Genomic DNA, 22,255 nt, shown 5'->3' on the forward strand with positions numbered 1-22,255 from the left:
ACGTGCTCCTCGAACTGTCCAACATAGATACAAGCTATGCTGGGTGCCATTGTAGCCCCCATAGATGTACCAGACACCTGGAGATAAAGCTGGTCTTTATAGCAAAAATAGTTCTTAGTAAGGGCTAACTCAATACACTGCAGACCCCCCCAGAATATTGATGAGATCCTGTTAGCCAAAGAAGCACGCTGGATTTATAATGTAAGAACGGACAGAGTTGGGCTCAACGAAATCATAGAATGGAACAGGATTAAACTGTGACTGACACTCTCACCCTGAAATATAATTCCAGTTGACCTGTCTTAGTTTCCAAAGGGAACCCCTCTATTTCCGTGGACCAGCTGTTGTGTAACCACATGAGTTTACATTCTCCCAGGCTCTGTGAGGGAATGTTTGCCCTTGCCCTGGTTGGGCCTTAGTATTCAGACTCTATATAGGCAACAGTATATGCCCCCTGAGTTTCGGGTACTGACATGGCATAGTACCTCCTGCCCATGTGTCACACTTGAGAAACCTGGGATTTCAATACACTGTTTTGAAACTGCCTATGGGGTGGATTGCCGGCAACTATCAGTATTATGGCCGTGTTTCCCGAGCTCTTTTTCATCACTTAGGACCCTCTTATGGTTTTGTTGCAGTGGTATAGCACCGGGGTCCCGATGTGAGGTTAAGTTAGCGAATACTCCCGTAGTTTGATTCCAATATCTGGCCCTTTGACTAGGCTAAGATGGCCGCCGCGCCCAATGGCGCGATCACGTGGTGTAACGTCATGGGCGTGGCTTCGCCGGCGCTCCGCTTTTCACTGCTCCGGGATCGGGCTACCGGCACGGCTGAGGAAAGGCGTCTTCCGAGCCTGTCACGGTGAGGCGGTGTTCTTTAACCACGCGCCAGGGAAGTATCAAGCTAACTTCTGTTGTTGGGCTAAATGCAATATGTTTGTGGCCGCAGGCTCCATGTAGTTTTACATCCTCGGAGCAGAGTTTGTCACGATCGATGCAAGGGGCGTTTGACCGCTTAGGCTGCACTGTCTAGCATTTGTTTGGGGTCAGTGTGTAAGGTGTACTGTACAGCGGTATTTATAACTAGCGCTTCAGTTGTTTACCTCTCTTAGGGGGCAGCAATCCCAGACATTGATCTGTGGGGGCAGCGTTGAATGTACATGTCACTGTGTGCTTCACATAGGGCACCTGTGTATCTTATATAAGGTGCGACGGGGCACGTTGAAAGTCAGCAGCACAATGCAATTTACAATTTCTTATATGTTTCCTCCCTCTGCAGATAAAATATTTTTATCATGAAACAAGGGGCACACTTACGTTAGAAGTACCTAAATGCCTTGTTGATACCGGAGCGGCTGGTATGCATAGCTTTGCTGCTCCCGGGTAATATTCCACACATTACCATTCTGTGTATCCCTTAAGAGTATGTCTCTGGCCATCCTGGAGTCTACATGTTTTTAATTACGTACCTGTTCTCCCTTGGCAGCACGTTACAGAACTAAGTGTCCAAAAGAGTGAAGTGGCAGCACTTGAGTGCAGCCCTGATGAAACTGCTCTACGCAATACAGCAGTGAAACATGTCGGCACTGTAGGTAATGGTATGCATGATTAGCTACCAGCCTTTTTAATAATCAACAGCACGCGACCACCACCCTACGAATAAAATTGGCTAAGGGATTGGTGGACTGTGCGTGTTTTTAGGCACTCAATTATTATTTTTGTGTGTGTTTGTCACTAGCAGAGTTTTCTGCACTTCACTTTGTCACTTTATATGTTGTTTGTTTTGGACACTTCTTCTTTCATCTTATTTTTCTATAGTGTTTGTCTGATGAAGTGTATGTCAATGTCATACGCTTGCCCGGCTCCTATGGCTTTTTCGACCCCAAAGAGAGGTGGGGAATCAGAAGTTTTGCTGGTGCGTAAGCATTGATGACTTTGTTGGCACCTAGTGCTGCTGTGTATCACCTCCATGCCTGTTCCTATTGCCAGGTGCCTGATCAGGATCGAGGGCAGTCTTGTCTGTCTTGTATTGGCTCAAAGGCATGCTCTCGGTGTCAGACAAAATCCAAAGACGATGATGCACCCAGATGTTGGTGGGCACGTTGTGTGTGCAGTCTTTTGGTGTAAGAGGGGGTTTGTGGACCTTGGGTAATCACAGTCCTTGCTCCTGCCTAGTCCTAGGCCCCGAGACGCATGCTGTATGTCCCTCTGGAGGTTCCACAGCCAACATTACCTTCTCATCTTCCTCATCATGTTGGCTGGAATCAACGGAGGAAACTTAGTGCGGACTGCACAGGGTGACAACCCGTTCTATGGGACCGTCATCTTCTTCGTCGCCGATCTGGAGCGGTTATTCATCACCTTAAGCTTCCGTAGTCATCTCCATAGTATGAGTAGGCATTGGTCACGTCTGCAGGGCAAGGTCTTCTTATTCTTGAACAGGCCGCAGGCTGCGCAGTCCTGATAATTATGCTATGGCAACAAGCAGAGGTTGCAGACGTTGTGCTGGTCCAAGTAGGCATATTTTGGCCTGCATTGAGTACATTTCCTGATAAGTCTCTCTTTTTTACTTTTCATCACCCAGAGCCGAACATTCTTGGTAGGGGCTCTGGTGTTGAAGCTGGCCAAATTAGAACAGTTGCTGAAACCTGAACCGTTAGCTGGTGATGACAAGGCGAAGTTGGATTTGTCAAGTGGAAGCCACTACAAGACTGTCAGGAGTCCGCAGGCCGTGAAGGCGTAGAAGATGCACAAAGCTCCAGCGCAATTCGTGCAAACCCGATGGCGATAAAAAATCTATCTAACAAAATTAGACGCTGAACATGCAATTTTCTCTCAGAAGAATAGACTTGAAGTCACGTCAGCAATAAAAAATACTTCTTCGAGAAAAACAAGTTATAGAGTCCCATCCCAACAATAGATTGCAGGAGTGTGCATATTGTATATCTGCGGCTAACACATGTATAAATATAATGTTTCATACTTTAATGCATACATACATGTGTGAGCTCTATTTTATCATAAATACCTAATCCAACTTAAGCACATTAATTTTTACTTTGCATTTGTTTCACAGAAACTATATAACTTACCAATGATCCAAATGGGTAAATGCCACTGTCAAGCAACATGTTCTCAAGAAGGTCTTGATCTAAAAGAAAGCACATTTGTATTACTTTTAACCATTAATAACACGTATTTCTTGTATAAATTTGGAAAAAAAGGTTCAGTTTAAAAGATGACCGGAAACCCTTTTACAGTCAACGGAAATCATTACACTAACTGTACTTGAAAAATACTTAAACATATCTACAAGGTAGGTGTTTCATACATTTACGATATGAAATGACAACCATATTTCCCAGCAGTAATGTTTGTGCGATTAATCAGACGTGTTCTAGACAAGCGACAGTGCATGTTACGAGGTTTTCCTTTGCATATTTTGGCCCTGTGCATTTTATCCCCAAGTTACTGCTTTTCCAGATTATTGGTTAGCATAGAATGTTTTCTATACCAAAAAGAAGAACTGTTTGAAAAGGCCCTATGACACTGAAGCAAACATATTAGCTGGATGTTGGTGAAATAATTTACACTTTTACTAAAAGTTTGGTTTAGTCTCTGAATTCGTATTTAATATTAAGGTTATGCACAAAAAGAAATAACAAAATCATTAGTTTATGAACTATAATCAAGCACAGTAACAACAGTAACAAGGATTTTCTGGGGAGCGTGGCCTGGCAAGAAGGCCGACAGCACGTACTTTCTCCTGCTCCCGGCCGGCATGTCTAGCATCCTAAATAATCTTGCGATCCTGATCCCTCCTGAACAGGTTGACCAACTGGCATGGCTGCAAATTCAGGATGGTGAGTGTATAAATTCAGGACAAAGGGTCAAAATTCTGGACAGAAATTTGGGACAAAGGGTACATTTTACAGGCACATCAGAGGAGGTCGAACAATTGTATAAATGTAAGTAAATAGACAACCAACATAAGTAAAAGTCGAAATAAGTTTATATTAGGTTGAGACAATTGTGCACTTCACAGTTTTTTAGTATGCACACAGCTTTGAGCAACTATGCGGGCCTTTTTGTGGTAATCCATACGATTATAATTCATTTATCTGGTTACTGCACTGGGTTGTCCAGGCTGATATTTTTTTTACAGTTCGTGGCCCTGAGCAGGCATGCTTGGTGAGAGAAGTGGCCGGGAAGATCTGCTCGGATGAACTTTGTTACTGGCATCTCATATCTGAGTGCTATTGTGAAATGTAAAGCAGCACACATAATAGGTAGCTAAATGGGACCTGCAGTGCTGGACTAGAGTGCAGACCTCCGAGTCGCCAGCTTTGTGTCAGATCGCTTCAGGTATTCCATTTCTGTTCAGCTGGTGATGACTGGTTTAGGGGCTGGTACAGTACTTATTGATGGATAAGACCCATAGCAGAATGGTCTTGAGTGAGGGTAAGAGCATGAAGCTAGAAAAGGTTAGATAGGAGTTGACATAACTATATAATGCCCCAGTTACCATATATCAGCCCTCCTTATTTTACCTGCATATGAGAAATAGTATACTGATTGCGCTGGTTCATTTCTGTGAGCTGTAAACTGCAGATTCTCATTGATGCACAGAAGTGTGCTACAGACTAGAAACTGCATACATTGTTGAAGGAGGCACTGTCTTTTACCTACAGAACGTTTTCCATTGAAATGGCAGCAAAATAATGAGGAGTGAAAACTAGGATTAGTTAATACATTAATCACAAGAGTTAAATTGTAATTATATTTATATAGTGCATTGCTACCCCTGACGAGACGTTGAAGTGCTTTTTCGGTGAGTAGCATGCTACTCTGGAACCAAAAAAGGATTCGTGGGGAATTAGTGCAGGGAGAAATAAGTTTGAGCGCTGCACATGTGAGTTTGTTTTTTGGATTGAAAAGGATAGTAGAGGGATAGAGTAGGGAAGGTTTAGCATTTACATAGCGCTTGCTACTACTTACTCCTGAGGAGGTATTGAGGGGCTTCTCTTTTTTTTTGTAATACAGTAGGTCCTTTTCCAAAGAAATGTAGTGATCCTTCACGAGGACGGCATGATTATTGAGAACTTGGTTGGAACGACAGATATCCTGAAATATGTTGCCATTGTGTGTTCTTATCCTATTATGGAATCGATAGAAAGGTGGTGAATAGGAGAGTCAGCTCCACCATTCCCCATTACTCCCACTCAAAAGAAAGCTTTATTTATTTTTGTTTGTTGAACCCATGGAGAAGAGGACAGACAGTGTGCTGGTTTATATTTTGTCTCTGTATTGGATTTTTAGTGGAGTCGTTCACACTGATGTTGCAATGTCCTTTGTGATGGTACCCTCCAATGACAGATGCTATAGTTGTAATGAATATGTGTTTATTATACATATTAAAATACATTAAAAACATATTTAAAAGACATGTTATGCCTACATGCTAGCACCTCTGTTATTTACCATTGCATAAATAGACCCCAGGTTGGGGGATTGTGTCTGCAAAGTAAAATGTCTACTGGCAACCATATCATGGCGGTCTGCTGGTATTTTGCTTTTGACAAAAGTACGTCTGCTGCACTGGTGGAAGCTCTTATGGCAAAATGGTGTCTGCAGACATGGTGGAGATCTCCAAGCATGGTCGACATTTCACGTTTGGTGAGGAAGGGCCTCCACTGATGCAGCGGGCTGCCTGCCATACTTTAAAAGACCCCCAAAGTCCCAAGGTAAAACTGTTGATTACAGTGAACTGCTGGGACCCGTGCATTATTGTGGTTGACTTGAAAAGGTACCTACAACCCGGTCTTCTATTCCACACAGTCCAACATTGACAGATAAGATCGTCGTTGCTTTCTATGGGCACATTTTGCATTTTCTTTAAAAAAAAATCATACATCTTGATCCTCATAAAAACGTTTTTGTTGTTTTAATCATTAATGTATTCCTTTCACTAAATTGGGTTGTGGATTTCATTTGTTGTATGTTTTACCTTTAAAGGTGTTTTGGTTAGATTAAAATACAACATTTACTTTAAGAGAAGCATGTTTCTTACTTTGAGGGAGTTTATGCACAGCCTGCCCATCAGTTTGCAATCCAATTTCTTATGCATGAAGTCACAGCTGCTTCCAAATTTTCACTAATCTCTATTGATAGCCTCACATGCCTTTCGCCTCATGACTCAAATATTTTAGATAGCAAATACACGCCCAGAGTACATTGCCCCAAGGTGTGGAAGATACGAGTGCCCATTGTCATTCTGTAAGTGACAATCAGCGCAGTCAGAATGACAATGGGCCAGTTCTCAGTCTCTGCGAAGTCAGGGAGTGGCTACTGCAGCCTCCACAGTTTGTAAGAGATGTGCGAGCTGACCTGATAGCGAGAACATTTAAATTCCTAGGGCTTCTCCAAAATTATGGTCCGTAAAAAGAATGATTACGGACAATGGACATTATACACAAATAACGGACAGTCCATGAAATTTACGGTGGGTTGGTCACCCTACTCCTGAACACTACCGCTGCTCCCTACTGGTGTCAGAGCAGTGGGCCACATGCGTGGGCTGCCCAGTCGGGATCTAATCTATTTGGAATGGAGTTGGCTAGCTGCGTAATCGCTGCCTCTTGCTGGGCCTGGAGGTTAGACCGTACCTTGGCCGCTCTTGTTGGAAGGCTTTAGCGGCCCCGGAATTGCCGTGGGGACAGCGGAGAGCTGGCGAGGACTCTTGGGGCCGGTGCAGTCTCCAGTTCTTGTATGTGGCGCTGTGGCCCACCTAGACTAGCTGCGCTGTCTGGCTGGTGCTGGTGGTTCCTGCTCTGGTGCAGTGCGCAGGGTTGCAGGGTACTGTCCAGTGCGGGGGTGGCCGCTAGCATCTCAGCAGCCCCTTGGGAGATTTGGGACAGCGGATGGTCCCACTGAGGAGCGCCATCAGACGTTCCTGGTGGGGACGAGTCAATGGGTGGAAGAGGGGCACAAGGAGTGTGGCTTAGATCTCTACAGCAGAAGTGGAAGCACCAAGCTATAGAGCAGTGGGGAGAAGACTCCTGCAACATGCCGCCTAGGGCAGACCCTGTGCGCATTGCAAGAGGCTGCCTGTACAGTGGGCTCTGTGGGTTGGCCCGGCCTTTACTGGTTAACTTTGGGAATCTTTGTGTCTTTTCGGAAATGATCCAGCAATTTTATGGCACTGTTATTAGGGCATGCTTCCTTTCCTGGAGCGACGCTAGTGGTCTTGACTGGTGTTGAGGTGGAGCCACCTGAGGTGACCATGCAGGCACAGGTGAGTCCATCCGGGATTGCTCGAGCGGCGGCGCCAAGGGGGACGCTTGGCTTTGCACTAGGCCACAGTGCTTCTATTAGGGGCCTTCTGGGGTCGGGCCATGTGGTATGGTGGTCGCCTGATGACAGCAAGGGGGGGAGGAGGGGGGCACCTGGCCTTAATCACTGGGTCCCTCCAGCCCATGTGGACGGGTTGCAATTGCACTATGTGAAGCTGTCGAAAGGTGTGATTGGGCCATAATGGGCAAAGAAAAGCACCCGAAGATGCTGCCCATCAACACTATTACACAGTATGCCAGGTTCCGTCAGCCTTCCCAGCGGCTGGTCAGACGTAGGAGAGAGACTTGAGGTCCGCCTTAATGGAGCGAGATGAGGAGTCCTCTCATGCTGAGCTCCTGGCCATTCACGGCTCCTGTACAGCCCTGGAACACAAGATCACAACAGTTTCAATAGATATTAACCTGCTTTGCCCTGATTTGAGGAAGATGGCTGACAAAATGATAAACGCAGAGAATAATATAGGAACTTTGCAGAGCTAGGTGTCTACACTTAAGCAACAAATGGGCAAGATGCTGACAGTCACAAGGTACTTGGAGGCAAGGGTGTGGGACGTGGAGGAATGCTTACAACATAGCGTTCTCGCGGATCGGGGGAGCATCCTTCCAGACGAAAATAGTGTCGGATTGGGTACCAGATTAAAGCTCCACAGAATTAGGGAGGCTCATATTTGGATGACGAGACTTGAATAATGCTTTTAAAATAAAAGCAGAGAAGAAGCCTAAGGTCATTTCGGGTTAGAAGTTTCACCGAAACTAAGGCCTCGACAAGACAATAGAATCGCCCTTAAGAAGTCGCGGGTTCATTCCTTTTACAGCGACAAAAACTCATGTGGGCTAGGAACGCAAGGAACTGACTGGGGCATATGAAGACACTGTCCACAGAAAAGAAAGAAATAAAATAACTACGGAACAAAAGAAATTGATTGTTATGTATATTATTGCCAATTGTGTATATACTCTCGGCGTGTGCAGGGGACTAGTGTTTTCTATGTATGTGGCCTTTTGGCCACACATCAGGGAATTTGGTGGTTTACCCTACCTTTTTGCACCAAGCCTAATTTCAACTGCCACAGAATCTCTATGAGAAACGCCTTGGAGAGCCGCACACCTATATCATGCCACCGAGCTTGCAGCACTCCTCGGCAGGACACATTGGAACAATGGGTATGGCAACAGTTCGCGCCCCAGGCCTCTCGGAGCTCTTTGTGGTAGAGCGGGGCCACTGTGCTTTGGTGCCATTGTCTCTCCCTGGTGGAACCCGCAAACCTTTACTGCCAAAATACTGAATTACAGGTAAAGAGATGGTGTCCTCCAAGTAGAGAGAACAGGGAATACCAAGGTTTGACAATCATACCATTGCCTTATATCCAGACTATACCTGGAAGGTTCAGGGGTAGTGCAAGTCCTTCCCGAGGGTTAAGCAGAGGCTGCAAGTATGAACCTGAAGTACATGTTGTTATACCCCTCTAAATTGAAGTTCATCTCTAATGGGGCCACTCCAGAACATCAACGGTTTGTGAGGCTTCAGGTGGGGGAGGGGTTTGCCACTGTGTGAAGCCCCTGACTTTGTACCGAGTTACAATACAGGACAATGCAGGTGGCGGACACGGGTACCTCCCAGTATGCCAGCCTGGCTCGCCTACCGCCAACTCGGATTCTCAAGTGAATGACTAATCTTACTACGGGGTGAAGTGTGTTTGTTGATTGTACTGTGTTCTCATGCTAAGTAGGTGAGATGTGCTGTTGGAGCTGTGGGGGTGGTAGAGACAGGCAGGTCTAGTTTGGCACCATCTGCGGTATCAATAACTAGTCACCTGGCCTTCTGGAGGGTCATATGTTTCGCCAGTATGTAGCAGGGACCTGCACTGGCACATTTGGCATCACTTTGTTCCACACTAATTTTTGTATTACCGGGATCAAGACGCACCACATGTGTGCAGCGGTATGCAACAGTATTAGGCAGCTGCTGGCCACTTAGCTGGCTACGGATTAGATGTGATCGGATGGGCACATAGTTGGGGTTCCTATCCGGGTTGGATAGGATTGGGATATTGTGTTGACCTGGCACATGACAGAGGTAGACTTATGAAGAATGATGGTTACAGTTATGTTATGGTGGGATTTGTAGCGCGCACAACTACTCCTGAGTATCCTGGCGCAAAGTAATAAAACATGGATGGCGAGAAAAAAGATTTAATAGGCCTGTTTAAAAAGGTGGGTTTTGAGGAGTTTTTTAAAACATCTTACATCCAGAGTCTGCCGCAGCGCTATAGGTAGGGAATTCCAAAGAATGGCTGCTTTAACCGAGAGGGACTGGCCGCCCATCCTAGCTCTGCGAAAATAGGGAATTACCATCAGATGCTGGTCAGCCGACCTTAAAGATCGTCAAGGGATGTAGAAGGCCACTCTCTTCTTAATGTAGGCAGGGCCAGAATCATGTAAGGCTCTATGTACTAGAACCAGGGCTTTAAACTGTACCCTCTGGGCCACTGGCAGCCAATGAAGTGAGGACATTTGCGATCTTATGCTGGTTCATTTAGGAAGGCCAAGGAGAAGTCTCGCCGCAGCATTCTGGATACAGTATGCGTGTCTTGGGATGGGAGGGATTGTTTTCTTCTTTCACATTTGTTTACTCAGTGTTTTTGCTGCACTGCGGTGAGGGTGGGGATCCCTACAGACCATGGATGTGTGATATACATGGGGGGTAATTTTAGGATACTTACTTGGAATGTCCGCGGTCTGGGCAATTGTGTTAAATGGTACATTGTTTTATCCTTCTTAAAGCGCAATGGGGTGAACATTGCTTGCCTCGAGGAGACACACCTTAATGATATAGAGCTTGATAAGATGGCCAGAAAGTGGAAAGGGCAGCTACATCATACATCCTATTCTACCTACGCTAGCGGAGTGCTGGTTTGGTGGCTTCCGGGACCGCCTGTGTGCCCACATATGTGGAAGCTGAAGTGAAGGGGATATATGTCCTTTTACAGGGCAAGCTTGATGGGAAGGCTATATGCTTGCTTAACCCACATGCGCCTAATGTTGATGATTCCCAATTCTTCTACGGTCTGTGACCGTGACTGGTTCGCAAGTAGCGGGCCCGCTCCTTTCGCTGGGGAATTTTAACCATGTTATGCAAGGGGACAGGGATTGGCAGCTCCCCAGGCAAGACACAAAACCGCAAATGACCTCATCACTGTGGGAGATGTTGTCGAATTTGGAGTTGTTGGATACGTGGAGAGCTTGTAGGGCATTAAAGAAAGCCTTCACCTGCCACTCGCCTACACATCACAAGTTCCGTAGACTTGATAGGGTGTTGGTTGCAGGCCTACCCCTGGATACCCTAGCAACCGTGATGCACTTAGCCCATTTTTTATTGGATCACTCCCGGTGCTCTGTGACCTGGTCAGGGATGGGAGCTGGACGTAAACGTGAAACTGGTGTTTCCTGGTTGATATTCTGGTGGATGTTGTAGGCAGGAACACGCTAACACAGACCTTGACTGAATACTTGCAGTCCAACTTGGGCTTTACAGGCACCCATGCTGTAGAATGGGATGCTATTAAGGCTGTGATGAGAGGGCAGTGCCTGGGTTTGACCTGCGGGGTACGTAGGCAGCTGCAATGGGAGCTACAAATAAAATAAGGGGAGAAGGCTGTCAAGATTTGATTTGTCCGCAATGCCAGAGGGAGGAACTGCAGGTCTGTGGGAGCTTAGCAATAAAATGGGACTGGCTCAATGCCTACATGCTTAAACAATACAGGCAGCGCCTTGATCAGGAGGGAGATACGTGAGGCAGGTTTCTGACCTGGTTGCTCAAAGGAGAATGTAATTCTCCTCCTGTCTTTAACTTGATCGACCCAGAAGGTAGCCTTGCAGGCGGTGGTGGTGGCAGCTTCCAGCACCATTTGGAGGGGGAGTATACGGGGTCTCTCATAGCCCAATGGAATGGATTTCGGCTGTCCTAGCACCTTTGGTTAAACCCAGTCAAGAGAAGTGGGAGTAGAAGTACTAGAAGTGGATATCATGCTGGTGGAGCTCTGGATGACCTGGACAATGTTGCCTAAGAGTAAGGCTCTCGGGGGGATGGATTCCCGGTGGAATTCTACCAGGGGGTTGCAGCTGCACTGACATAGCACTTGTTAGAGGTATTCTTGGAAGCCAAGGAGTTCGGGGTACTCCCACCAGGCATGACCGAAGGACTTATATGCATGAAGCCTAAGCCAGGGATGCAGGTTGAATCCAATCTGCTTTGTATTGTCTTCTTACGGTGATAGACAGCCCAGAGGAAATAGTTTCAGTGAGGGTGGGGTAGTGCAGATCGGAGCGGTGAGACACAGAACACGGCACACGACAGAGATTCCCTTTGTCACTCCTGTCCTTTGCCCTAGCTGTGCAGCCATTGGCCATAAAGGTGCGTTTGGTCCTGCATGAATCGGGGATAGAGTTAGGTCCCTCACTTTACGTATATGACACTTTTTTTACCTCAGGGTTCCCAGGACCTCCCTCGCTGTATTATTAGAACTGCTGAGGGAATTTGGTGGTTCGGCCGATGTCTAGGTTGCCTGAGGAGTGGTTACTGACCCTGGGTCTGTGATGGGAGACGATAATTTTTGCTACCTGGAAAATATTGTGGTGCAAACAAGAGAAAAACAGTCACAGTACAATACCGAACAGGTGATAGAATCCTTGTGGGCTTCGGTGAGGTTTTGGAACACCTTTCCGCTATCACTTATGGGCAGAATTGAAGTGTCCAAGATGACGGTTTAGCTCAGTTGCCTGTATGTTATCCAGAATTCCTTGTGCCCGCTGTGTGTGGGTGTGTCCCGCTGGCAGAATACACTCGCCACCTCACTTATTTGGGGCAGGTAAATGCAGTAGAGTGGCTCATTAGACACTAATGAGTGGATATGGCGAGCTGGGGATTCCAAATCTGGAGCTTTATTATTATGCCTGTCATATGGAACACTCAGAGAAATGGATGGTGGGGGCTACTAACTGGGAAAGCGCTCTCCTAGTGGGAATGGTGCAGTAGAGTGACCTCCTGCCATTGTTGATGGGGGATTGAGCGTGTCCCCTACTGCTCCTTTTGCGGTGCGTCAGACAACAGAGGTGTGGCAAAGATTGGTTACAGTGGTGATCAGAAGGGCCCCTTACTAAATAGAGCTGCCAATGTCGGTATTAGCACTGTTCTGACAGATGGAGGAGGTTATGTCGCTTCAATCTTGGCATCTTTCCTGGCTGACCTCGCAGTGTTAAACATAATTAGAATCAATGAAGGCCCAACCCATATAGATGGCCTTACTTTAGATATTATTCTCACTAACTCGCCCCATATTAATTATGAAGCTCCACGACCTGTTAGTTGGTCAGACCATGCTTTCGTTGACTTTCAGATTCGGGGACCCAGAGGACAGGGAAAAACTGGCCAAGATCCAAAACATTTGTATAGATTGTGGCATAAACTCACCCCCAAGACTATTTCAGCTACTTTTCCATCATCCTGGGATAGAGAATATGAAATGTAGAGGAAGGATAAGCCCGCTTAAAGTTGCAATTGATCAACTCGCTCCCATAAAAACCTCTACTGGTAAGCCAAGGCAGGACCATGCAGCTTGGTTTACAACTAAATTACGCAATAGAAAAGGACACTATAAAAATCTTGAGAGGCGTTGGAGACGGAACCATAGCACAAGTGACAACGAAAAATACAGGAAATCTCTCGCTCAGTATCATAAAAACATAAAATAGCTCAGAAATGTTTTATTGCCCAGCAGTTAACTCAGGCTGGGAATGCCCCAAAAGCTCTATTCCAGATCGTTAAATCTTTCACGAATCCTAAAGCGTGTGATCTGGAAGAAGCCCCATCTCAAGCTCTTTGCAACACTATTCCAGAATTCTTTGAGAAGAAAATTGACCTGATTTACAGTAAGATCATTTCAGCTGGTAATACGAAGTCAGTTATGACCTATGACCATTTTTCCGGCAAGAAGGAGAAGCCCTTGAAGAGCTTTCTTCCCCTGATGAGTGAGGAAGTAGAAACCTTATTATACACTGTGAAATCAGGTTCCCCTATCGATGTCTTACCAGCCAAAATATCTGCCTGTCTCGCCAAACAACTGTCTGCCCCTATTTGCTCCCTCCTGAACGCGTCGCTAAAGAAAGGGCATCTAATTTCAGAATGAAAGGCAGCACAGGTCATCCCACTCCGCAAAAACACCAAGGCCTTCATGAAAGATCTCACGAATTTACGACCAATATCCCTCCTACCGCTCCTGAGAAAAGTCTTGGAAAAGAACATCTGTCAGCTCACGTGAAAGCGTCAGGCAGCCTGGATTTGTTGCTATCAGGCTTTAGGCCTAAACATAGCACTGAGACAGCCCTGGTGGTGGTCACAGATAACATCAGGCTAGCACTAGATAGAATACAATCCACTCTACTGGTGTTGTTAGATCTCTCAGCGGCATTCAACACAGTCGACCACCAGATTTTGCTCAGGAGAATAGTGGAATCTGAGATAAAGTGAGAGGCCTTACAGTGGATGACTAGTTTCCTCTCTGATCGTTCACAGACAATTAACCTGGGACCTTATCAATCTAAGACCAAGAAGCTGACCAAGGGAGTATCTCAGGGCTCCTGCCTGAGCCCCACCCTATTTAATATATATGTTGCTCCTTTGGCAGATCTTCTGAGGACATATGGGTTCATGCCAATATCATATGCAGATGATACCCAGCTTACCTTTTCTTTTGACGAATCCTCAGCAACGGCTCAGACCACCTTCTGTTCCGGCATGTCAGCAATATCTCAGTGGATGAGTAACAACTTTCTACAATTAAATGCCGGGAAGACTGAGATTCTGCTCTTCTGAGAGGCCACATTGCTGTGGACACCAGAGTGGTGGCCAGGGAGTTGGGTGTCTCTCCCGCCCCAAAGATTTCAGTAAAAAACGTAGGGGTTTGCATGGAGCAGACCTTTAACATGAAGGAGCAAGTGGCCCACACGGTGAGCTCCTGCTTTCATGTGGTGAGTCTGCTGAGACGAATATTCTTTCCTTTCAGACTCCTCACGGAAGATTCTGATTCAGATGTTAGTTCTGAATCGACTCGAGTACTGTAATGCCCTGCTGGTCTCGGCTAACGAGGCCTCGCTGGACCGCTTACAGGTAGTCCAAAATACAGCGGCCCGGCTGGTATTAAATTCCCCTTACAGATCACCTTCGATTCTGCTGCTTCAGCAGCTGCACTGGCTTTCAGTGCGCAAACAAATAAAATTCAAGGTTTGCTGCATAGTACATAAGGCGGTGTTTGGTAATGGTCCAACCTACCTTGCGGAGAAATTCAACCAATACACTCCCCTTATGGATCTGTAATCTGGCTCCAAATCCCTCCTTAAAGGCCCCCGGTTATACAAGTCAAGGACAGGTGGGAAAGCTGTCTCGTATCTCGCTCCATGGTACTAAGCATGAGCGGATTTTGCGGATTGGCAATCCGCGAATTTTGCGGATTTGCGGATTCGCAATCCGCAAAATCCGCGAATTCCCGCGAATTTGCGGATTTTTTTTTTTTTTGTGTTCGCCCGTGTTTCTGCCAGTTCGCGAGGGTTTTTACAATTTCGCAATTTGCGAACTTACCTGTCGGGTCGCAAGTTTTGCGAACTTGTTGTTTCTACGTGTCCAGCCTGTTTGGGACACTCTTCTTCATCACTGCCACTCTCTGTCACCACTGCCACTCTCTGACTACTCATGCCACCCTCTGGCCCACCCATGCCACCCTCTGTTTCATCACTACACCCTCTGGTTGTCCAGTGTACATTATTTTCGGCAAAGCAAAGCACACCTTCCCTGCCTCAAGTGACCTGAATTAATTTGGGGCTGATTAATGTGTCACAGAATATTTTTTTAGCTGGCACCTGCTTCCTTAGTGCGCCCTGATTAGTGATCTTTTGCACTTGCTAAGTGCTTTCATTGTTGCAAAATTAGTTACAACACCTGCCCTGCCCCAACTGACAATAATGAATTAGGGGCTGATTAATGGATTTTAACTTCCAGCCTGGCTCCTGCTTGTCTCCCTTAGCTGTAATTCAGGACCTTTGTGGCATATGTGTAACTATTCTGAGGTTCAGAGCAGGGTCACATAATAGTTTCAACTGGCAACTGAACTCTGGAGGGGCCCCTCAGGAAGCACTACAGGAAATGGCTACTAATGATGTGCCTGAACTTTTGAACCTGGTAAGTAGTTACTTTCAGTTTTGCCAAGATCGTATTTCTGCAATTTTGCACTTATTCGCGGGGCGCGAACTCACGCGAACAGTGCGAGCAGTGCGAGCAAAATCCGCTGCTCGCGGATTTGCGGATTTTGCGGGAAATTCGCAAATCTCGCGGATTGCGGATTTCCCGAAAATCCGCAAAATCCGCGAGCGGAACGGATTTTCCGCCCACGCCTACATGGTACTGGAATTTGCTGCCTATTACACTGAGGCAATGTCCAGACCATCTCCAGTTCAGAAAGTCCCTGAAAGCGTTATAGACTTCTCTCATAGCGCCAGCACTCTCACGTTTGTCCACAAGCGCGGATATACCCCTTCAGGGGTGATTCAGGTACTATATAAACTTAATTATTAATAATAACGAGGGAGGCTGCAACCTGGTGGGCAACCTCTATCCTAATGACATATTTATATCCTTTGAGGACACACTGATTCTGTTCCAGCTAAGTCCAGTACAGTTTTTACACCTGCAGGCATAACAGATATAGTTAGAACTGTTTGGACATCTTTTTATGAGCACCACCAGTGTTGGCTACGCTAAGGGCACTGCTAACGCTAGGGTCTGGACGTCATCTTATTTTAATGATTTATAAGGCGCTGAGGGTAAGTCAGGTCTGGGAAACAGATGTTTGGAGCTAGGATCTGCGATCTGGTGAATTCTATGTCCAGCAATGCCCGGTTCAAATGAATTCATTTACATTTTTTACAACATGCCTGTGGGCTTGCAGAAAATTAATCCAGAGCGCATTCCTGTGTGTCCATGTTGCAGGGTTGGGGAAGGAGACCTTATGCATATGGTATAGGTTTGTACAAAAGTGAGTGAGTCTTGGAGGAGGGCTGTAAATAATTTAGGTCACACTACTTAATTAACTTACCCACCCACACCTCAGTTTTGTTTGTTGAGCAATCTTGTTTGCCTCAAGAAACAGAATATGACAAATCGGTTCCTACAACTCGCTCGCGTTGTTGGCAAGGAGGCGAGTGGACATCATGGGCTCTTACTGAGGGGTACCGGGTTTGAGATTTATATGAGTGGGCAGTGGCAAAGGAAATATGGATGAGTCACATCTGCTGGGATCCTACATTAGCTGTTGATCTGGAAGCGTGGGGCCTACTGTGCAATACCTTCTTGGGCCCGGAGAGAGACTACTTAGGGTTAACTCCATGGCAACTTGTGGAATCAACAGTCAACTGAGTCTTTACCTCACCTGATGTGCTTGGTCACTGTTTATGTCAACATGATATGTACCGTGTTTTGTGTACGCTACTTTTGTAACACGACCTTTGATCACAATTGTGCTCTGCAGTTTGCTGTTTATGGTTATATTTTGAGAAATAAAGGTTTAAAAAAAACAAAAAGGATGTCCTGATTTAGTTAATGGTGCCTCAGTTGGCAGGAGCAACAAGCACATCGTGTGACCCACCAAAGACCTATCCCATAATACACAATTCACTACATTTAAAGCCAAGGTCACAATCTGAATGAATTAGTTCTCATATCAAGATGTTAGTTTTTTTTTACTGCTAAATAAGGAAACAATCTGATTAAATTAGTTGTCACATAAAAATGTTAGGTTTTCTGTTACCGCTAAACAAGGAATGTGTGTAGTGTACGCATGTGTGTCTGTGCGGGTGTGCTAGTCTGTATGTGTATTTGTATGGTTGGGTGCAAGAAAATATCATGTCTGTTCCTTTGATCAGAGCCTCCTTTCGCCGCAGAAGCGTTTTTCTTTCCACCAAAAAAAGCCCCCTTTAACATTTTCCACAAGACTGGGCAACAGGAGTTCTTGTAGCTTCACAAGTCTGTCTGGAATTTCTCAAGAAACCTGGATCAGTTCTGACAAGCCTGACTTAGCTGACTGAAAAAGCGTGCCAACATCTGGACAAAGGCCGAAGATATATGTCCACCAGATTGGAGGAAGATTTCGACCTTTTAATAAACCTAGCGTCCATGCTGATGAGACTTAGGATGGTGCCACAATCTAAATACACAATAATTATCGGCTTACCATAGCCGACAAAGCAGAAACTTTTATATTTCAGTGTTGCTTTTTTACTCCAGCACTCTTATGAAGTATTCAGACTTTTCTGTGGATTGCATGACTTACTTTTGAGAAATCATCCAAACAAATTGATTTCCGTCCTCAGGACTCCGAGGCACGCTTGAACAAAAACATTTTCGGTTCTCATTTTTTGGATTCTAATCAGTTTGAACGTCAAAGAAATAAAAGTTTTTGGAACTACAGATCTACAGGGTGTCTTCATATTTGGACTTTAATTTATACACTACCAACTTTGTGTTTCCTGAAGATAAACCAATGGATCTGTCGGATTGACGGAACAAGATACTTTCATTGTGTGGTGCTCTGGAAATGTTATCATGCTATGAATATTTAAAAGTTTTCTTTCTTATATTTGTCAACACTAGATAGGTGACATAGTGTTGTTTGTCCATTTGAGCACACGTTACTTTATGATTGTGTCTTTACATTTACCCTGAATGTGTGGTGTGCGAGCTGAGCTGTTTGGCCACTGTCACCTTTATTTGTATATAAATCATGCACTTAGGTTGGCTTTGGATTCTTAAAACTCGGGTGTTAGCGGCTCAGTTCAGTTGGCTTTTCCAACCAAAGGATATCTCGGTGCTTGGAGTACCTAAAGCAGCTAAGCAAGGTGTGAAGTAGCAATAGAAAACAGCTGCCAGGCACTTACGAAACTGCACAAAGTCCGAAGAGTGCTAGGAATGCAGAAGTGTGTTACAGACTCTCATATATCTCCCACCACAGCAGGCAAATTAAAGGCGGAGATTTACTAATCTCAACTAGCAGCCCGGGTCATATGGGATCACTAAATACATAAAAAAAGAGAGAGAGCAAAGCGGTAGGAGGTTTGATACACCATGAAGAAAATCTTGAAACGTATTTGCTAATGGACTGGCAACCAGCGCAAAGTCCCAGAGGTAGACAAATCATGATTGAAACAGAAAAGACCACATATCAGGCTCAATGAAAGGCTCTGCAATATTAGAGCATTGTTGACAACCGTAGTGGGGAGCCCCATGTGGATGGAGTAACAATAATCAAGGTGTGATAGCACACAAGCACAAACAAACCACTGCAACATGCATATTAGAGGGCAAAAAGATAGCACTTTGCTGAATTGTTTAAACTGTAAAAACCTACAGCCCAGTCCTTTTGCTCTCCAGTGTTAAAAGCTAGTTCTTGATCGAACACAACAGCACTTTTTGACAAGATGCAACTGGCACAGGCAGTGATGTCACTCGATCCGGTAAGTGGCTGACGAACAGTAAGTCTTGCTGCCCACCATCAATAACTCTGTTTTGCGTCCGTTCAATTTCTGGAAGTTACCTGTAGTGTGCACTCTAGCTTGCCGTCATCATGCGTGTGACGCAACACGTCATGACGGGAAGCGGCTGATGAGTGCGCATGCGCGAATGGCGGTTCGCGCTCTAGAGTGCCCGGAGCGGTAGCGCTGTATGTACGCTCGGCGCTCTTTCTGCCCATGATCTTTATAATTAATAAACCAGCCTGCATCTTACGAACCTGGATCCGGGTCATCATTTGGTGTGAGTAAGGAACTTTACAGTGGCGACAAGGAGTGGGATCTCCCACATACACCCTCCTCAACAAAAAAAAAAGTCAAGGAGAGAGGGAAGGAAGACCAGGGAACATCACTGACCCAAGCTGGAACATTATCCAGTGCAAACTAAAGCTGGAGGAGCAGAAGGAGCGTGGCTGAGGCGTGCAAGTGAGGGCAACATCCTACCAGTACCCCTGAGCCAGAAGGCACGAGAGACCAGCAAATTAAGCAAGGTAGGAGGGCAGCAGTGCTCCACGAGGCCCTGGCGGAAGGAGGAAATAGTGGAGTTGGGGGAGGAAGAGAACCCTGTCCCGACACGGAGCAGGAGGAGAGTACCAGTGCGGCAGGCAGCCCCAGGAACCGGGGAGAAAACGCCAGCGTGCCCGGAAGCCCCAGAAATCAAGGGGAAGAACCGGAGCGGCAAGCAAAAATGAGCACCCAAGCGACCTCGCTCACAGCGCTGATCCCATTTCTGCCCAAACCAGGCGAACCCCAAATGAAGTGGGAGGACTGGAAGGAGTACTTCAAAAACTACCTGGAAGCATTAGAAGATTAAAGTGGAGAAGAGTTCTCAAGTGCGAGAAAAAAATGAATACTGCTGCATAACCTAGGCCCTGAGGGAATCAGAGTGTTCAAGAGCATAGAGCCAGCGCCCCGGCAAGCGGCTGACGACGATGTGTACAAACATGCCCTGGAAGACCTGGACACACACTTTCGCCCGGCAGTATGTGTCTCCGTTGATCGTTACAACTTTCAACAGAGAAAACAAGGTGAAGGAGAACCCATCGAAGACTATGTGGCAGCTTTAAGGAGACTAGCAGTCACGTGCAAGTATGGAACACTCCAAGATGATTTTATAAAGGATCAGATCGTAATGCATACCACCAACAAGGCCGATCAGGACAAGTTGTGGGTACAAGGCGAAGCGACACTAAAGGAGGTAATTGCGATGGTGAAGAAAGCGGAGCTTTCGAAACGTTGCGCTGAGGCGGCGAAACGGGAGAATGTGCAGAGAGTGATGGTCAACAAGGTGGATGACGCTGAAGCGTCAGGAAGACACAAAATGGTGCTAGGAGAGAGCAGAGGAACCGGCAAATGGGCGGGAGAACCGGGGCAAACAGGGAAGCAAGCAGGGGACAGTAAAACTGCATGCTACAGGTGCGGAAGTACGAACCACGCGGCCCAAGACAAGCGATGCCCAGCTTTCTGCACCAAATGCATGTACTGCGGCCTGATGGGCCATTACGAAAAGGTGTGTCGGCGTAAAGGGAATAAGTCTATGGTGAAATTCATTGCAAAACTCAACCAGAAGTAGAATCGGAGGAAGTATCGGATGAGGACGACCGGGTGCTATGCATCGAAGAACAAGTGATGGGAATTGACACCAAGCGCTCTGATTAACCGCGTGCAGACATGCTGATTGGGAGAGGGAAGATAAGAATTGCAATAGACTCGGGGTCCCCATACACCATAGTCCAGAGGTCGGTATGGGAAGAAGAATTTAAGCCCATCCTGGGTTCCAAAATGGAACCACCAGACATACGTCCGATCTCGTACACGGAAGACCCCATCCCCATGGTAGGCTACGGAGCCTGAAGTTTGAATTCAGAGGGAGATCTGCAATGTGCAAACTGTATGTAGCAGAGAAAGGCCCATCTGTACTAGGATGGCGAGATCAGGGAGATCTTGGAATGAAGCTGGATCCGGGTGGTGCGGAACAAGTGTTGCTGACGGACTGCGGCAAATGGCCAGACGTAGAGAAAGTGAGGAGAGACTTCCCCAAAGTGTTTGGGGGGAAGGTAGGCAAGTTGGAGAAGTTTATGCACAAGATTGTACTAAAGGAAAACTCCCAGCCGGTGTCCCACAAGGTCCGAAACATACCTATAGCGGTAAAAAAAGCGGGAAGGTGCGTTTGTGCATGGACCTGCGCGAGTTGAACAAGTGCCTCGTTGTGGAAAAATTTCCCTTGCCAAGGATTGAAGAAATGTTAGCCAAAACGCGAGGGGTCAAGTGGTTTTCCACGGTGGATCTCACGTCCGCCTATCATCAAATAGACTTGCACCCATCCAGCCGGAGATTCACATCGCTCATCACACCCTATAGGTGCTATAGGTTTCGCATGATGCCCTTTGGGCTAGCGTCCGCCGCAACAGTGTTCCAGAAACTAATGCACCGCTTGTTTAAAGATGTCGACGGCATCCAGTACTTCCAAGACGACATCTTGGTCATGGGGATGGACCAGGAGGATCATGACAGGAAACTCAACGAAGTGCTGAATGTGCTACAGGAGAAAGGCCTGACGGCGGAGTGGGAAAAGTGTAAACTGGGCATGCCAACCGTCACGTACTTGGGGCACGAAATAGGAGGACAAGGGATCACCCCCAAGAAAGGAAATGTAAAGGCCATAAGCGATGCCAGAGCTCCAATCAACAAAGAGGAAGTGAGGTCATTCCTAGGCATGGCAGAGTACTATAGCAGGTTCGTCCAGCACTTTGCCACGAAAACCCACAAACTGAGGCAGCTGGTCAGGGAAAAGACGGCGTTCCAGTGGGACGAAGAAGCACAAAAGGAATTCGAGGAGTTAAAAATGAACATCAGCCTAGCGGTGCCGCTACACGGACACGATCGATCCCTCCGGACAAACGATTTTGACTACGGATGCCAGCGATAAGGGGCTAGGAGCGGTACTGGCGCAGGAGAGAGAAGACAACACAGTGGAAACCCTGAGTTTTGCGTCCAGAGCGCTATCCCCCACGGAACAAACGTTTAGCGTCATTGAGAAAGACATGCTAGCTGTAACATGGGCAATGGGAAAGTTCCGACAGTTCCTGTGGGGAACGAGAATCCGTTTGCAGACGGATCACAAGCCACTGGTCAAGGTGCTCACCTCGAGTGGACACGACACAGCCACTCCGCGCATAGCCAAAATGACCCTGAAGCTCTTAGACTACAGGTATGACGTAGTATACATCCCTGGCACGCGTGATAAAGTTGCGGATTATCACAGCAGGGCTGCGGTCATGGAAGAAGCGCCAA

General features: G+C 46.5%; 1 protein-coding gene across 2 annotated transcripts in view; it reads right to left on the reverse strand.

Annotated features, from left to right (window-relative positions):
* Window positions 1-22,255, reverse strand: part of NSUN7 (NOP2/Sun RNA methyltransferase family member 7) — a 1,179,115-nt gene that overhangs the window by 714,768 nt on the left and 442,092 nt on the right. For both annotated transcript variants that reach the window (XM_086963929.1, XM_086963930.1), the window contains one exon: window positions 3,092-3,150. In XM_086963929.1, the coding sequence (XP_086820055.1) occupies window positions 3,092-3,150 (59 nt within the window). The remainder of the gene's footprint in view (window positions 1-3,091; window positions 3,151-22,255) is intronic.

This window comes from Lissotriton vulgaris, chromosome 3_2 (genome assembly GCF_964263255.1).
Source record: "Lissotriton vulgaris chromosome 3_2, aLisVul1.2, whole genome shotgun sequence".
NCBI classification, from domain to species: Eukaryota; Metazoa; Chordata; class Amphibia; order Caudata; family Salamandridae; genus Lissotriton; species Lissotriton vulgaris.